General features: G+C 41.7%; 1 protein-coding gene across 1 annotated transcript in view; it reads left to right on the top strand.

The window, feature by feature from the left end:
• The window catches only part of ARHGEF26 (Rho guanine nucleotide exchange factor 26), a 380358-nt gene that overhangs the window by 300101 nt on the left and 61196 nt on the right, over positions 1-19061 (top strand). Inside the window, exon 12 of the mRNA XM_069213320.1 lies at positions 11539-11748. Coding sequence (XP_069069421.1) covers positions 11539-11748 — 210 coding nt within the window. The remainder of the gene's footprint in view (positions 1-11538; positions 11749-19061) is intronic.

Raw genomic sequence — 19061 nt, 5'->3', positions numbered from 1 at the left:
TTGTTGACATCAGCAAGACATTTTTGGAGAGCTTAAACATGAATGGGTGAGCTCCTGAGGGCTAATAGGTCTAACTAGCTTAAAATGCCTCAGGAGACCTAGGGATAGATGTATTAACATAAGTAATACAGATTTCCTAATTGCAAATACATCTGAATTGCATTTAGGAAATCGTTATTCCTAATGTAGAAAAACTTTTATTTCTAAATAGTGATTTCTAGTAGGTCGCTAATCAACCTACTTCATGAATATTAATGAGGTAGTTTGCAATTTGTGACCCTTTAGGAATCACAGCCATCAAAGAGATGGTGGCCATCTGGGGTCAGCAGGCCAGTATGTCTGTGATTGCTTTTTAATGAAACATTTTTTTTTTTAATGCTCCTATTTTCCTTAAACTTTGAAGTTTCATTTATTAAAACATATTTTTTCAACATTGTCAATGGGGATGAGTTTCCAAGAGGACCCATTCCTATTTACAAATGCCTTGCCACCACTTTTAAGATGGTGGTAACGTATTACTGTTTTGCAACAGGAATGTGGTCGTAAAACCATAATACATACCATACAGAGTCAGCATTAGTAAGTGACTCCTAAAACACACACCCTTCCAAATACCAAATTCCAAATGCAAATTTGTGATTTAATCGCCTTCAATAAATTTAAAAAGGCATTTTTCCAGTTGCAATTAGCCTGATTCTGTGACTCAGGACGTTTGCAACTGGAAAAATGCTTTGCACATCAGGCCCCTAATTCTGTAACATAATGACCAGGTGATTGAAACTATGGTCTTTGTCAAGGATGATACCAACGTGGAATTGATGAAATGCCCAAATATGATATGAGGCACAAGCATGGAGTTTTTTGGATGTGAAATCCAGACCCTTATTATGTGACCTTTTATTTCCAATCCCCTCTTAAAGGGTGTTCAAGCAATTGGAAAGTTTCAAGAATAACTCTTAAATGCCACCAAATCTTGATACTATTGCCATATGAAATATACAAAAAAAGGGATGGATAGAATGTTTGAATTAATCTTAGCCACTGGTAATTACTTGGGACTGCATCCCAGTCCATTGCTATTTTGCACACCATGCCACATCAGTTTGGACCCAATGATATGCAAATCAATGTTGACCCTGATTCAATCAGAACAGTCCAGCACAAACTGCCAGGCCACATCCTCCCTGAACCAGACGCAAGCAACCTAAAATCGGATTTGCCTTGATTAGGGATCTTAATTTGGGATGATTTGGTTCCAGTGGCACAGTCATCATGCATGAGTGCTAGATTACAGGCCTAGATGGTAGCCATTGAGATGGAATGTGCAGGGGTCAGTGTTCCATAGGATGTTGAAGGAAATTAACAACCATTTATCTATAGCCCTCTGGAATGAAAGACAGTCTTATATTTTTGGATGCACACTAGTTTGGAGCTCCACATTTTAGAAATGTTTACCTAGAACACAGTGCCATCAAATCACAATTTATAGTCATTTAAAGCTGCTATTGTTTCACATAGTCACTGGTTTTCCTGTAGTGGAAATATGTTCCCCTGCTGTGCACACTTTTTATCTAGTACACAATTTCTTATATGCAAATACAACAATTGATGCTATGGAAAAATATGGCACCCTGCAATCCATGCATAAACACAGGTATCTAATTTTCTTATAACTGGTCACTTTTGATGACTCTAGTCGTATGCAATAAAGCAATGACATGGCTGCTCAGATGTAATATCTAATAACACTTGTCACAATGTCTGTTATTAAAATGATTCTAATATCATTTGGCAACACATATATAGCTGGTGTTTAGTGTGTTTTAATTTGCAAAAGAGATTCTACTTTCATTCTTAATGGTTGCAAACATCCTATCTCTTTCATATAAAACAGCAACAAACAAATATGTGTGTGGCTTGTGGGAATTGTTGTGGTGGGGCCATGTATTATAAGAATAACATACCCTCTGACATATATTATAAGGATATTGCACGTCACCCTGGAGCTCCTTGGCCTTATAAACAAACTATGCCTTCAACATCACTCCTCTGTATGGTCATGGAACCTTTAGGTAATTTCCAATATCCTTATAATGTATGGCACAGAGTACTTGATCCCATATTTAACACTTCTTTGTAATGTGCCAGGTTTAGTAGTACTTCTTAAAAAGGGCAGGTACTGTCAGGAACTTTCATTTGAAGGGGATAGTTCAGTACTTCTCAGAAGAAAATGAGCACTCTGAGATAGCGAGTACATGCGATTCTAGATTTCCATTTCAAGCAGTGCTATAAAGTGCTTGACTATTACATTTGTTCCCCTTCAGAAGTGGGCTTAAGGCCTATGCCTTTCTTGCACTATATGTGAACAGTTGTGCATTGTGCACCTATTTATATAATTTTTGTTGGGAAGTGCCGTGATATACTTAAAACTTTTCAGGAGAGGGTTGCATTTGCCCTCAACAAGTGCTTTCTCTGTGAAATTTGGGCCTGTTGTTATATATTTGTTTGCTGTGATTCATTCTGTTTACTGGTTTTGCCTACCCTGACCCCTTAGACACACCAAAGTTTTGGAGCATTTTTGAGCACACAATAGTAGAGCCAATATGACCCCCTGTGGGGGATTATGTGGGAGTTGGCGTGTTTGTACTTCTGGGTCCCCTGCCCCTTCAAGATGGCCAGTTACTGGCTGTACCTATTGGTCCTGTTCTAAAATGGAGACCGGAAAAGCACATTCATACTGTTTCAATATGGCCTTGGTCGTTGTATGAGAATTTCTGCGTGCACATCTTTTACCTTACCTTTTGAGGGTTTTTCTGAGTGACCAAACAAGAGTGGCTGCGGTCCTAAACATCGCCCATCCTTTTGCGGATGTTCGGGCCCTCCTCATGCAACGAGGAGGAGTACTGCACACAGGCACAGAACAATTGTGACTCTGTTCTGTATGCTCTTCTGCACAAAGTCTCAGTGCCTAAGTGCACAAGGGCCGCAACTAAATCTGAACTTCAGGGGGCTAACAGGTTAGCCAACAGATGCACAGCTAACACTTGAAGCAATGGGGTGGAACTACCCATAAAGCCAACACAAGTAAACAGTGGGATGAATTGTGTCTTTAAACATATTGGTCAAATCCAATGTTTGAAACAAACATGTTTTAGTGGATTTAACATTGTTTATGGTCTACCAACAGATTTTTTTAAATAGGAATAATTGATTTGACAGCTAAGAAGCAGCTTGTACAGATTTCAGTATGAAGCACTTAAGATACGGATTTCGCAAAGCTATTTCAAGATGAGGACTCCTTTTGCCTATTCTCTGAAAATTAATTCTGTGAAATGACAATGAGCTCGTTAAATATTTGTATTTCCATCTTCAGAATACACTCTTGTCTGACTGTTGACCAGAGAGATGTTAATAGTCTGCTTGTCTGGATTGGATGCTGCAGATTATGCTTCTTCTAGTTTACACACATGTACAAGTTTCAGAATATTGCTCCCAGTGGGTTGACGCAATTGATTTCGGGATGTGTGACTGTCAAGTCTCAGCTTATCCTCCTTAACAGATCTAATGACCGTCCACCAGGTTCTAAATGTCCACCTAAGCATGGCTTATCAGGTAATAGACAGAAATGGTCTGAGACCTAGGCAGAGGTCGTAGAATTGATCTGGGCTACAATGCAGACTTTTCTCAGAGTGATTTTACCTGTTGGATATTCCAGCTAGTAAAATCATGTTTGTTATTCCAGCAGCCAGGGAAACCTGATGCAGGAAAAACGGGCTTCTAATAATAGTGTGGAATGAAATTCCCCACAGATATTCCACTCCTCACAGTTCCCAGTCTAGACCTATGTGCACCTTGCAAGTGGGCTGCTTAAATGGAGAGAGAACATGACATCATGAGGCACAAGAAGGAATGAAAAAACAAACACAACGTCTTCTACCTGTAAATGGCTTTGGGATGCCCTCAGTGGTTGAAGAGGGCAAGATCAATTAGGAAAAACTTTCCCAATAATTTTTAATTTTGCATACTTTTTGGGGGAAAAAACAAGCATTTGAAGAACAGATAATGCTGACCTTCAAGTGCCACCTGAAGGGGAGGGAGGTGGTCTATTCTCTGAAGCCAACTTAGGGGCAAACAACAGAAGAGGAAACAAGCTTTCTCACTAGGGTGCCTACTACTTGAATTAAATGTAAATGTGTGTGCCCGAGCCAGCATATGGGTTTGATTGCTGGAAATACTTGAGTCTTTATGGTGACGATGGTTTATTCTTTTTGAGAAGATATATTAGGGTATCATCTAAGTTCTGCAATGTCTCCTCTTAATGGAAAGCTATTAAAAAGGTTTGCCCTATGTATGGTTCGATTGCATAATACTACAAATATATACGTTTTTTTCACTTGTTTTATCGTAAACTCTGGGAGTCTCATTTAGCAAATATCCTTTGGCATTTTTCTGGCCCAGTCCACTTTGCACCCAGGATCACAGCCCTTAAATGCCCTGCCAAATATTAAGTACGAGGCTGCCATTGATGCATGAGGCCCCATGTCCACTGCAGCCCAGCGCACAATAGCTGAAGAATTGTGCGTGTCCGAAAGTTGCTGCAGCCGAGGCTGAGACACACAATGGGAGGGTGGGGAGGGGGTGGGGCTGATTTAGCCCAATGGGCATGCACCAGAGCACAGCAGCGCTATCCACTTATTTTCATAGTTAGGCCCCAAGTAGCTAACAATCTCTCTAATACTGAATCGGACCTCAAATATCACGGCAACTATTATAATTACATGAAATCCGCCTGGAAAAGTGCAGGAAACAATAAATACTTAGGGAATTTGTACAATCACACCACAGCTTCCTTTAACCACAAACACTGATATTTGCAGATATGCAGATATTCTGGGCTAACTAGCTATTATAAATTATGTTGAAACGCCTAACATATATAAGTCTCATTGAAATGTATGGGCATATTTATGATGCCCCTAGTGCCACCTTGTGCCACATTTGCGGCATTTCCCATGCATCATATTTACAAAGTGGCACAATGCAGGCATTGCACCACTTTGTAAACCCTTTCCCCTCATTACGCCTGCACCATTATTCCCAAGTAGTGAGGCCCAGAAAAATGGCGTAGTAAAATTGACAAGATTTAGTTGCGCCCTTTCTAGCATCATTAAGGCAGAGTTTAAGATGACGCTCCCATTGAAAACAATGGGCCTCCCTGTGCTTTATGGAGCTCATCCAGCAAATCGCCAAATTTGCACAGTAAATTATGACGCTAATGTGAACTCAGCCGCCATGGTGCGCCGTATTTTAAATACGGCGCACACATGGTGTTGTTAGGGGGACGCAACGGGGCACTAGAAAAGTGGTGCATCATGAATGATGCGCCTCTTTTCCATAAATATATGCCACAGTTTCAAAAGTTCGGTTAGCTGTTAATGGTGTAACTACGGTGCCAGGTTGCTTACCGAATTTTTCAAGGCAGAGGTCGCTCGTGGGCGATTCTAAACCAGTTCTTTGAACAGTTTACCCTGAATAATACGTGTTGTTTTAAGAGCTTTGTCTTTGCTTGCTCTGATTGGCGTGATCCTATAAAACATGCATTGCTTCGTGGAGTGTTTTTCTTCTCTAAGTGGATCATTTACAAGGATTAGTGTATATTGTCATTACCTTGAGCAAGTATGATAGTGAAAAAAACCATTCGAGCAAGGCCATAGAAAGCTCGCTCCAAAGCACGTGACAGCAGCCCTGCTGTGGAAACCAGCCGTCAAGAAATGCTGGTGCGGAGCCAATGGCTACTGCAATAACGAGAAAGATATCTACTGAAAATTAACTAGACTTATGTCCCTGCAAAATCCTGACATATCACTACTCCCACATTTTATTCAATTGCACGGTGCATGTTGGGACTTGTAGTCTGAAACATATAGTGGGAAAAACGAATTTGCATATGTTATAATGCACAATATTAGAAATTCAAAACCGTCCAATGGTGTCATAAAAGTCACGTTAGACAGGAGTAGATACTGTTGACAACCAGTTACACTGTATTCAAAATATGTTCTTGTGCATGTATCAAAGGCCTACAATGTTTGAGCGGGAAGAGGTGAACTAGAGGTAATAGGCAAACCTGCAGGTTCCAATACCTGCACTTGTGTGTGTTTCCGTTCAAAAGAGTCGACCTCCTTGTACGTGAATGTAAATACACAGTGTGATGTCTAATTATTACCTAATTACCTGAAACGCCACCATTTATGCCCATCACTTTCTGTTTTTATTGCGTTCTCAGTCTGAACCTGCACAAAACAAATATTGACAAAGACAATAGGTCGTGCCTTTGGGACCAGTTGGCTTTGTCAGTGTCTTCTGGTGATGCTGTGCAGCTTCAACAAGATGCTGTTCAGCGTGGTCAAATTAATAATAAGATAAAAAAAACAGCATGCGTGTGCACCTACGTTTTTTATTATTACTATTCCGAGATTGATTGGTAAATTTAAAAAAACGTAAAATTAAAGTACTGCAAAAGTACTTTTTCTAAGGTATGGTTGCCAGCAGCAACTAAATGATCGACCGAGTGGGTGTGGCGGGACAACGGGGAGCGGGCGTGGTTGGAAAGCATGAAAAACAAATTGTACAAAATTGTTCGAATTTTGTAATAAATACATATGCAAATTGTCCCCACCTTATTTTCCAAATGTACCCTTTGAGCCCAAAAGTGCTGGACTACATTCATCTTGAAATCCCTAAACTTACTCTGACTTCAGCATTTCAGAGTTCTGCACTTCCGTTTACAGTAAGACAGTTACAGATGCCCTTCCCACTTTAGAATAAGCAGACACGCTGTGGTATATGGATTATACCCTGACGCCCAGGGCATATTGTTTAGAATAAAGAACTACAAGTTTTCATGTCTATTTTATCCTTGGGAAAAGTAGAATCAAACCCTTGCAGCACCAACCCTTTGGCTGCCAGCTCACAGTACCACACTATGGACCAATGACAGAACATTCTCTGCAGTAAAGGTAACATTTGTATCCATGTGTCCATGCTGTTTGAACTTGTATAGATGGTTCATTAATGCAAAGCCTAAGTTATTAGGTTGCGCGGCCTAAGGAAATGCAATAACCTCGGAGTGCAATACTGACAGTGGTTCCAGTATATAAATGTGTGCACACATTTGCAAAGTTTAACAGTATGAAGTTAGGTGTAATGCAGCCCAAAAATGCTCTCATATTAGATACAAATACTTGCAGAAGCTTGAAAGCAAGATTTATGATGTGCTTTTGAAATAAAAAGTTCACAAAAAATTGCCACAAAAAGAAAAGTTTTGCTAAACTAATGTGAAATGTAGGTACTTTGAAGCATTATTTAGTAAATTGTGTTTGATACATGCTTATATTTCCAAAAAATATTCGTAATGGAAAATCAGTGTAAAACCAAATTTGACAAAATCATGGTAAACATGAAGATAAGCAAGCAAAACTATTTTTTAGTCTCAAAAAGCACACATTGCCACAGTAGCCCATTGAAGGGAAAGAAACAACTATATGCTCCTTGTGAAAGAGCAGAATGTGGTCATTCACAGTGAAGCTAGCTGATAGCTATAGAGATAGATAAAAAGATAGATAGATAGATAGATAGATAGATAGATAGATAGATAGATAGATAGATAGATAGGTTAACCCCAGGCCTAATTAGGGATCTAATTCATAAAGAAAGTCACAAAAGTGCACCCATGGTATGTGTCCTTGCATTAGTGCAGATTTACAACTTTCATGAATTCACAACAATTTACAGAATTCGTCCTGCAAATCGTAATTCTAGAAAAGGTTGATGAACTGCTTTAGAGCACAAGGAAATATGCATGTGTAGAGTTTGCAAATTCACTTTACCTCAAAACCATTTTTCCCCACCCAGGAAGAAGTTTTACTTCTGCCCTTGACAGGAGAAAATTTACAGCCTTTCGCAGTGTGTGAAAAAGATTAGAGAAGAGCTGTTGAAAACCCTTAAACATGCAAGATTGTAAGTTTTGCATAGAGTCAGAAGGGCATTCCAACCATGGAACTACTGTTACTTCCTGCCTCCGTGCGTAGGTCTGAGTAAAGGTGACAAAATCAGGGAATAGCTAGTATCCACATCCTACTATAGTAGAAGACCTGACATAATAAGAGAGGCTATTATCAGAGCTCTTGCATAATGAGATTGCTTCCATAATTTGTCACCTCACTGCATGGCACCAAAGGGACAAGTGGATGTTTTTACATCACAAGTAGATTTATGAAGCATCGTGTCCCATGGACAAGTAGATATTTCATTAAATTCCTCTGTCAAGGGGGCACCCGAGAATTCCCAAGAAGGTAGCCACCATGTGAGGCACTGGCAGCCAAGGACTATTACCCTTAATTTATCCCCTTCAGGCGGGGCCATCAATACTCGACCGGGGCTGAATTTTCATGCTGCAGTGACCTTAATTGCAACGGGGTGTCTGGTTCCAGGGAGCTCACAAAGGTGGAGCATAATTCCCTGGGGCTGCACGGAAGCTGAAAGTGCGGCCTGTGTGGTGCTGTGGTTCATGCTGGGGGACTGGGCTTGTGCTCCCGTGAGATGGCAGGGAAGTCTGGTGGTGGCTACATGGCCCCGGACTTGGGATCCTCTGTGCACTCTGTGGGCACTGCTGAGGACTGGGCCGGCCCTCGGAGTGCGGTGGGCTGAACGAGACCGTACTACAGGAAGACCCCCACCAGAGTCTGCAGCAGGTAGGAGCCCTTGCCTTCAGGCAGAAGGTTGCCGCGGGAGCAGTGCTGCCACCCATGACTGCTGTGTTGATATCTTTGGAGCTGCATTGGCCCCATGCACCCTGTGTTCTACCCGCACTGGGGCCAGAGAGCAGCATGCAGGCCTAGGGTGATCCTGAAGCATTGCCTCTCTGCACTCTATGGGAGATTCTGCTGCTGGCACACACTGAGTGTCATGCGTCTACCATCTGGATGGAGTATCTTACCAAACCCCTTCTAATGTATACATGCAGGTGCCTGAGCATGGTGGGCCTGGGATTCTTCTTGTGGTGACGCGGGGCTCCTCTCCCCGTCTGAATCCTACTATTGTTGTGGGCCGAGAGCAGCCACAACACAAGCGTGCAGACATAACTGGAGGACCCCTCAGGGGAATGCCTGCTGACTGGGGCACATGGCATTTCCTGCAACATGAACAAGCGAGCCATACAACGGAGAGTAGTGAGGAGGGGGGAGATAGCTGCCCACTAGAGCCCTCTGTGTCGGTGACATCAATGCTCTGAAGTGCTGTGTTCGACTGTGGGCCTGCTCATGCCCCCTGCGGAATCTTACCGGGGTGTAGTGGAGCCCAAAAGAGGGAGAGGGGGTGGTTGGAGGCTGATTCCCCCATACCTGGTGCTAGCTACTGAATGCAACGGTGAGGCAGAATGCTGTGGAGACGTTGAAGGGCAGCGCTGACAGCTGTGGTTGCTCTGCTCATGCCCTTCTATTGAAGCCATTTTATAGAAGGCGGAACCGACTCCTCATTTACTTATATCTGACCCAGATACTGTGTTCTGCTCATGCACTAGCTTGGTTTCCCGGCAGCCATGGGGAAGGCTGATCATGCACGATCTAAACTTTCCTACAACACCCATAAAAAGTCTGGAACCCCAGGCAGGCTTAATGAAGACAGCGCTTTGGACCCTGTGTTAGAAGATGACCCTCTACAATCATTTTCCATTAAAGTCATGTTCATGGACCTTAAGCAAAGCCTCATCTCTGTGGATTCCAAAATTGATGGGCTCACTGACCACATAGCCACATCAAGGAAAAGGTGGATGGGCACGACAATAGACTTGACCAGTTGGAAACGCGGTGCCTTTATAATGGATGATAAATAACACACATCTGGTGAAAGACTGCTGCAGATGGAAAAAGTGCTTGATGTCATCCGTAACAAAAATGAAGACCTGGAAGCACACTCATGGAGGAATAGTATAAGCATTCTGGGGATTCCTGAGCCAACCTCCATGGGACGCATTGAAGATTATGTTGAGGGCATTTGCTGAAGTCCTTGTTCAACAGTGCTTTGCCTGCGCTGCTGGTGGTTGAGCGTGCTCATCGCTCTTTAGGCCTGCGGCCCCCACTGGGTGCCCTGGCTTGGCCTATCATCACCAAATTATTGAATTTCAGTGATTGCAATACTGTTCTCTGTTTTAGCCGCAAGCAGCAATGTCTCAAATAGCAAAATAACATACTTACCATATATCCAGACTACACCCCTATGGTCCAAGCTACACAAAGGGATTTCATGCCTGTAAAAGAGATCATTACTTCAGTTGGATGCTACATATTCTTTGATATATCTGGCTAAAGTGTGAATCAAACATCGAGGCAAACTTCATTTTTTCACAGACCCTAAGGCTGGTGTCAAATTGGTGAAAATGCTCCCCAAAACTGGAGGTGCGTCTCCTTCTGCGGACAGTGTGGGACAACCACCCAACTGAGTGACAATAATTAAGGTGGAGAGCTCATCTGCCAAATAGCAGGCTTAGCTTGGTCGCCCCATTCAAAAGGCTTTAACATTGGGTACAGTACGCGGCGGGCCTCTGGCCACAGACTCCTTGTTCCTTGGCTACTCAGCCCTTTATATAGGTCTAGGTTTTCAGGATTCTTGATAAAGCATCTATCAATAAATAACCCGGATGCCTCACACACACTCATCTTTAGTCAAATCAGTCCATCATACTGTGATGTTCTAACTGACACTAAAATGTGCCCATATGGACGCACCTATACTAGCATTCAAGCAGAACAGCCACGATCCACATGCAATACATCAAGCCATAACAAGTTATCTCATCTGAAAACAATCATATACTAATTTAAAGCCATGACATTAGCCGTTGTGTCTCAGGCTCGCTTTTTCTAATTATCTTCTAAAGAAAGGTATCCTCATTAACCACCTTAACGATGCTACAGAAAAACGGAATTACAAGGAAGAATGTACCATTGAAGTCTTAAATTCATAAAAATCAGAACCACTTTCTTACTAGAATCCCTACAAGATTGTCCAGATTATCTCATTGATGTGCTTGCAATAAAATGTTTCAATATTGTATTTTTTATAAGGAGCAATACCCATGCTGCTGTGCCAGCATACCGGGTGGAGGTGTTCTGCTGCCTATTTAAAGGACACCATTACTGTGTTGCTGAAGGGATGATATTATTGTGTGATTTTGGGAGTGGGAATGAGTTCTGTTCAGTACATCCAGTATTTTAAAATTCATAATATACATTAACAGTTTTCATTTTTAGATATAATGGATGTCTAAAAACGTATAAATGTGTTCCCATGAAAAATGTAAAACAAAAATGTTATTATGCAATTTATTTATTATTGCAGGCCTGTCAGTTACACATTGTGACAATAAGCAAAATGTGGTAACCTTTTGGTAAAATAGTTCACTAGCACTCTCCCCGGAAAGGTGTATATTGCAATTATTAAACTCCCTGCATTCATTTACAATTTTTCGTTATATTGCAGCGAGGAGAGCTACAACGTCACGGACTATTCCTTAAAGGAGCATCTTTTAGTTGCTCCGTATGAAAACGAAGAAATAAGTATGTCCCCAGTAAGAAACAGCACCCCAATGCTTTACTCGAGGCAGACATCAGCTAGTTTTCTCTTCACATTAACCATCCGAAATAACTATGCAGGAGAAGAGGTAGAAATACTTCTTGGCGCGGACACCCTGTAAGTATTGAGATTCTTCAGTATCTACTTTTCTTATATGTACATGAAATGCACTTTTCTTGCTGTGTTTTTAAAATATTGATTACATGCAGGTACCTGGGCATTAAATGCAAACAAACATGCCCGAACTAAAACTATGTCACTCTAATAGCTTCCATAGTTGGTTAACCTCTCACCCTAGTGAAATTAATCCACAGTACTAACGCCCTGTTTAAATCTTGGAATAAGGGCAAACTTTCCTCCAAACAAACTCCCATCACTATGCCCTCACTTCCCTGTATTTCTTCCTCTGGACCACTAGGAGAAGCTGAATGTGCTGCTAAATGACACTTTAGACTGTCAGTGATGATAGATGTGGGATAGGATTGGTCTTTTCAATTCAAATCTGACAGACGGCCTCCTGTCTTTCTGGCGGATCGCAGGGAGTGCTCTTGAGGAATCTTTTTAGATTCACGTGAACTGAAGAGAAGTGTCATGGTCACTCTTGCAGAGATGAACATGAGTATTGTATTAGATTGTTCTCACCTTGTTGTGTCAAGGTATGGGGGTTGTCTCATGCATTCTAGCGGGTCCACTGGGCATTCTCTTGGTGTTTCATCATACATGGGGCACACAGTCAAACAGGAGAGGATAATAAAAGGTGTTTCTAATGTCCATATGGCATGGGTCATCCTTGGGCGTTCCCCTACACCCTAAATCCTAAACATACCCTTACCTCCCAAATGCCCTTACCCACCCCCAAACCCTAAAAGTAATCTTACCACCCAAATACCCTTACCCATCCTAAACCTTAAAAATATCCGTAGCCCCCAAATACCCTTACCCACCATAAACCCTAAAAATACCCTTACCCCCACATATCCTTACCCACCATAATCCCTAAAATACTCTTACTGCCGAAATACCCATACCCACCCTAAACCTTAAAAATCCCCTCATCACCCAAAACCCCTTACCTATCCTAACCCCTAAAAATACCCTTAAAATCCAAATGCCCTTATCCACTGTAAACCCTAAAAACTCCCTTACCACATAATACCCCTGTGGCCAGTTTCTTGACAACAATTAATTCCCAGGCTGTTAACTGATTCTAACAGTCACTGCAGACTACCAGTTACTTTCTTTCTTTGTGGGGAACAAAAACAGCTCCCAAATTTCCCACTACTTCGGAGCACAAAGGATTTCCTCCTTCCATATGAGTTCTAGCCCACGTATATTATCCATAATGCCATCTGTGGGCCCTCTTAACATCTTGTCATGCTCGGGATTAATTTATGGCAAATTTGTTATCCTCCGGCTATCCCCTCCAAGAATGCTAAAATTAGATAGGGTGTGTAATAATTCCACAATCTTATTTGTTGCATATTCCTACCTTTTCACCTCCACATATTGAACTCTGGAACAAATAGCTAATTCATATGAAACAACAACAATATTTAATATCCCCTTTAGAATCAAACTAATTTTGTAGGAGAATCAGGGACTCATTGGGTCATTTATAAGAAACCTGACTTAAACCAATATCACTCATGATATATTATGAGCTTGTTCAGTTCCTTTTTATCCTTCTGTAAAATCATAATGCTATTCACAAGGAAAAACCTCTCCAAAATCCCTCTCCGACAGCACTATTGGATCTCCAAATAAGTGCAAATCATAGACCAATGACCCTTCTAATTTGAGACCTGTGAGTTCAGGATCTACTCCATGGCCAGTAGGATAAACCAATTAAAGCCTGAAAATCACCCAAGTAGGATGGAAAAATACACAAAAATCTTGGCCATCTTAGAAAGAGAACCCATTCATTGTCCTAATGGTAATATCAAGTATAAGATCATTAATTTCAGACCCTCTGGCAAATTACTGCATTCCCATTCCTACGTCACCTCCTAGACCACCCAGGTCAACAATAAATAACTTAAAAGTTCCCTCATCAATACCCAGTCAGCAGTCAAGTATTCACAAAACTTGGATAATATGTTGAAAGAAGTGGAACACCTTATTTCTGTGATAACACAAATTTGGTTTCGCGTAAATGCCCTGGCACTCGTTCTTATTCCTCTACCAGACCACTATAAACATTCAAGCAAAAAAAATGGCTGGTGGAAAAAGACTGTAGCAAATGTCAGACTGTGATTTTGTATTGTTTTCAGATGTATCAGTTTTGGTTTAGACCTCGTTCAATCTCCTGTATAATGGACTGTCTACGGGTTCCAACTCTTTTTTCAACATTGAGTTGTTGATGGCAGTTCGGGTTTAGAGCACATATAGAAATATTCAGGGTCAAATGTTAAAGCGCATTATCTGCACACAAATACAGATATTGAACCTTATTCAAGTGTACTTTTTTCTATTTATCCCACTTCGACGTTGGCAGCCTTAACGGCCACACAGAGCATAATATTTAACAATAGGTGAAATTCCTATATATCATAAGACATGATCTAACTAACAAAAATGGGATTTGTGAAGATGAAGACATGCAATAAGTATATCAAATGCAGGAGAATCAACCCTGGAAAAACTGGAGTGGGCAAAACAATGCCACATATGACATGAAATGCAAAAAGGTTAAACTAAAATTGGTTATCATCATTGTCCAAGTAAATAATTTGTGGTCTGCTTCTCCTCCATAAAGCTCTTTGAGTATTTTACATGGATAGATCAATCATCAAAATCGGTTTTATAATAATTCCGTTTATGAGAATTACAGAAGTGAACCCACAAGACAATTGTTTTAGATTTCAGTGTTTCTAGCACATCTGAAAACTTCTTAGATGTTCACTGAAATTCGCTCTCCAACAGCAAATAATTGTGCAGTATTCTAGTGGGGCATCTTTCTCAGTAGACAATTGTTTGACCTTTCTACGGTCTTCCTACCTCCGTAACCATGGCCAATCTTTACATTTAAGGTATGTGATTATTTTTACAGACTTTTCCCAAAATCAAGCATTAGGGTTCTCACTTAAGGAGGTAGGTATTTATCATGTTTCTGTGTAGGATGTCAGAATCATGAGATTTTGGTTCACCCTTACAGTCTTCGATGACCAGATTAATGTTATAGTTTTCACCTCTCTTCTGCATTTGAAAACTCGTGGAAGAGTATCTTTCTTTTGGTACTCTTGCATAAAATTCTACTTATCAGTTCAGTGGGCCCTATGCTCAGGGAATTGCAACACTTCATACTTTGGCTCATGTGGAAGCCGGAGTGCTGTCCAAAATGCTGTTATCAAACTGTCTAGTCATATAGATAACAAGATTGCCGTATCATACATAGTGTGCAGATCCCACAGAAGTGAGTGACCTTTATTATTGCACTAGAAATTAAAATAAAATGCTAGTTAGTGGCTACCTAATCCTATTATGGTCAGATGAGTTGCAGGGCTCTTCCTTTGGAGGTCGCAGTGCAATACTGAATTTTCAGGTACTAATAAAGCAAGAAAAGGTTGAAGGGCAGATACCAAAACCAGTATACAGGTTTGCCTTTTTATTCCTTTAGTTTTATTTACAAGTTGATGGAAAACCTGATCGTACAAGTAAACATGTATGTGATTAAAATTTCACCCATTCTCTACAGTTTAGTCTTCTAAACTGAAAATAGAGAGCAATGAAAATTGAGCCAATTCTAAAATAAATCAGAAGTGTCACAACTGACAGTGATAGGGTGGCCTTCCCCTCAACTTTTTGCCTACCTCCTACACTTTTTTGACCTCATTTGTGCTGGCTTTAGGACTCTGTGCACTTTACCACTGTTGACTAGTGCTAACATGCTTGTGCTCTTTCCCCTAAACCTGGTAAAATTGGCTTAGTCCCAATTTGCATATATTTGCCCAGGGCCTGTAAATTAACTGCTACTTGTGGGCCTGCAGCGCTGATTGTGCTTCCCACCTAAGTAGCCTTTTAACTATGTCTCAAGCCTGTCATTGCAGAGCCTTTGTGTGCAGTTTTACACAGCTGTGCCGATGTGGGAAAGTAAACGCTTTTGCAAGACCCAAACCTTCCCTTTTTATTATTATACATATAAATAACCCCTAAGGTAGGCCCTGGACAACCCAGAGGGCCCAGTGCAATGTATTTTAAAGACAGGACATGAACATTTTAGCTTTCCATGTCCTAAAAGTTAAAAAACTCTTTTCACTACAGCAAGGCCTAGCTCTTCCATAGGATAACATTGGGATTACCTTATTATATCTTTTAAGTGTAGTTTGCAATCTAGAAGAGATTAACTTTTCGAGTTTGGCGTCTCTGAAATCACAATTTAAAATCACAGTTTATGGTGAAGTTGGATCTTAAATTGCAATTCTGAAAATACCACTTTTAGAAACTTTGCATTATCTTACTTTAGCCATTTTGTGCCTGCTGCCTGACCCTGATCACTTGTATGGGGTGAGTGACAGCTGAGCCTTGTGGTAATGAGTCTGGAGCCAGGGCAGGAAGGGCAGGACCTCTGTGTACTTCAAAGGCATGTCTTTGAAGTCTCCCTCTCTTCAAAGGCCCAACTGGGTATAAGTACTGGACCTCTGATGCCACCAACTCAGTATACATCTGGCTTGTGAATACTCTTCCAGGAAGAAGGACTGCTGTGCTGCTGAAGGACTACCACCCTGCTGTACTTCTGCCTTGCTGGACTTCTGCCTTGCTCTGCTGTTCCCCTATCTGAGCGAGAAGGACTGGACCTGCATCACCTGAGCCCAGAGTGACTCCTAGGGCTAGAAAGCTGGCCTCCTGATCTGAAGTCTCAGGGACATAAACGACGTCCAACCACCCTGCTCCTGAATCTAGACTATGTCAGCTGTGAGTTTGCCCTGCCAAGTGGTGCCATCCCAGTCCTGGACCCTTGGAAGTGGGCATACGGTTTATGCTCCAGCGGAAGCAATGTATCGTCGACTGTGGGAGCAGAATCGCATCATTGTCGCTGTTGCGTGAAACAGAACTGATGCATCGCCTTCAGAACGGTACTGTAATGCTTTACCCAGCTCAAGGTGATCACACCCTGTCGACGGCAGCCTCAGTGACACCTCTGAATCTCCACATTGCAGCTTCTGCGCATATCAAAACTGAAACATTGCCTTGACTGTACCCGCATCCTCAACACCAGTCTTTGCATCACAAGTCCCAGTGCCTGGATCCTCAACATTGACGCAGCAGGAACTCACACTCTAACTCTGCCACATCTTGAAATCAATGCTTTGCTGCTGCTGCATGGATAAAATCGATGCATCTCCTCTACTGAGTGTTGCGGAAGCAAAGCAACGCTCCTTAACCAGGACTTAAGGTACTTGGGTTCAGCTAGCCCAACTGGATCCATGTAGCTGGCCAGTGCTCCATTGCTGTTGGCCTGAACTTCTGATTTTGTCCCAGTCCAGCGCAACCAGATATGCCCAGTTTGTGCTTCTTGCTTCCAAGTGCAATTTAACAGTTTAATATTTAAAATTTCATAACTCAAGTCTATTTATTGGATTTTTGTTGCTTTGGTCATGTTTCATTCGTTAAATTCAGATCTATTTTTCTAACCCAATTTGGAATCTTTTGTGTGTTGTTTTCACTGTTTTACTGTTTGAAGTGTTGCACAAATACTTTACACATTCCCCTTAAGTTAAGCCTCACTTCCCTGTGCAAACTACCAGAGGGTGAGTACAGGTTAATGTGGGGTTTGCCTGACACTTACCCTGACTAGGTTTGCAGTTGCTGCTTAAACAGGGCTCATACCTTAGTCAACGATCAAGCCAATCTCTAAAATGAATGAATAAGCAAAGTGCAAATTGCTTTCCCATTTGCAAATGTGAGCCAGGAGGTGTTACCTGTGGTTACTAGGGTGATAAGTCTGATGGAAGAGTGAGGATTTTTTATTTAAAACTTGCTGGCAAGGAGTACCTATAGTTATGATGTAAACTGGTAAGATTTTTATGTAGCACATAAACTTGAAGCAATGTAGGCTTCTCTAACTAGCACTCTGTTTTGGACTTGATTACTGTGGGTTGTTTGATAGACACTGGGAGCCTTAGTATCACTGGCATGGGGTCTTTTCAAACCTTTTAGTTTGGCCATCCAGTTACATTGTCCCTTGGCATTACTAGGAATGACTATAAAATATCTACAAGGGTCAGGTGTGGATTGACAAAACTTAAACAACCAAAACTCCAATCTATCTACTGCTTCACTCAAATAACAGCCCACCAAATGCAATATTGTGTCGTGGCACACCCATCCCATCAAGACCTACAGCTGTAGGAGATTTAGGGTCTGATTTAAGAAAAGTGGCATGGCATCCAATGCAGCACCCCTTTTCTTACACCCCTTATCACCCCCCTAACACCACCATGTGTGTGCTGTATTTGACATATGGCGCACCATGGCGACAGTTAGAAATTAGTATCAACATTTTTTATGCTAGTTTGGCGCTTTACAGAGTTAGCCTAAAAAATGTTGACGCTAATCCTGCAGAGCACATTGTGGCCCATTATAAATGATGGTGTGTCTCCTCTTTTTTTGGAGTGGGAAATATTTTTATTGGTGTTTGAAGTTTGACAGTAGCCATGATAGTAATGAGCATTGTTACAGTTTGTATGCATACATAGTATAGCGTATTCAAAACTTCTCCTGTACACATAACTTAGTTCTTTACTTCCATATAGACCTAGTTTGCCCAAGCTCTGGTCATTGTGTTCTACAGCAGTGTATGAAACCTTTACCAAGTTTCTCTATTACCGGATATCATGCCCTCGGGTGGGGCCCGTTTGATGTCCAGGGCAAATCCATGCCATTTCAAACCACACATAAAGAGAATATAGACTTCATATTACTAAGGTATAACTCTACAAACTAATTGACCGTGTCCTCGTGTTGTGCAATCATCAGGGATTCCGCAATGATATTTGAGTAGTAGCAGCACGTCTGTCGGTGCTGGGTTGGTAGTCTCAGGTTTTATCTGGCAAGCACCAGCAACCTCCGATGGACCACTTTGGCATTAGTGATAGGGCCCTATCCCAGGCCATCCTCAGCACCGGGCTCTGAATGGGCGTCATCAGGAAGGTCAATAGCTTCCCACTCTTCCATAATTTCTGCCCTGAGATGTGCTATGGGTTAGCGTGGAGCCCCTTCGATTCCACTCTCCTTAAAGTCCTCTCCTCCACTCTGGCCCAGCGTGTGACTTTATGTACCCATGTTGTAAGCCGGGGTCCCTCTGATGTTTTCCAGGTTATCGCTATCCTATGCCGCACCAACACTAGGGCCAGATCTATCTTTCCTGTTCCCTACTTTTTAGGGGGTGTCCTGACCAGGAGGCCCAATAAACAGACCTCTAGGGTCATAGG

This window comes from Pleurodeles waltl, chromosome 11 (genome assembly GCF_031143425.1).
Source record: "Pleurodeles waltl isolate 20211129_DDA chromosome 11, aPleWal1.hap1.20221129, whole genome shotgun sequence".
Classification (NCBI taxonomy): Eukaryota; Metazoa; Chordata; class Amphibia; order Caudata; family Salamandridae; genus Pleurodeles; species Pleurodeles waltl.
This window is presented reverse-complemented; position numbering and strand designations above follow the sequence as displayed.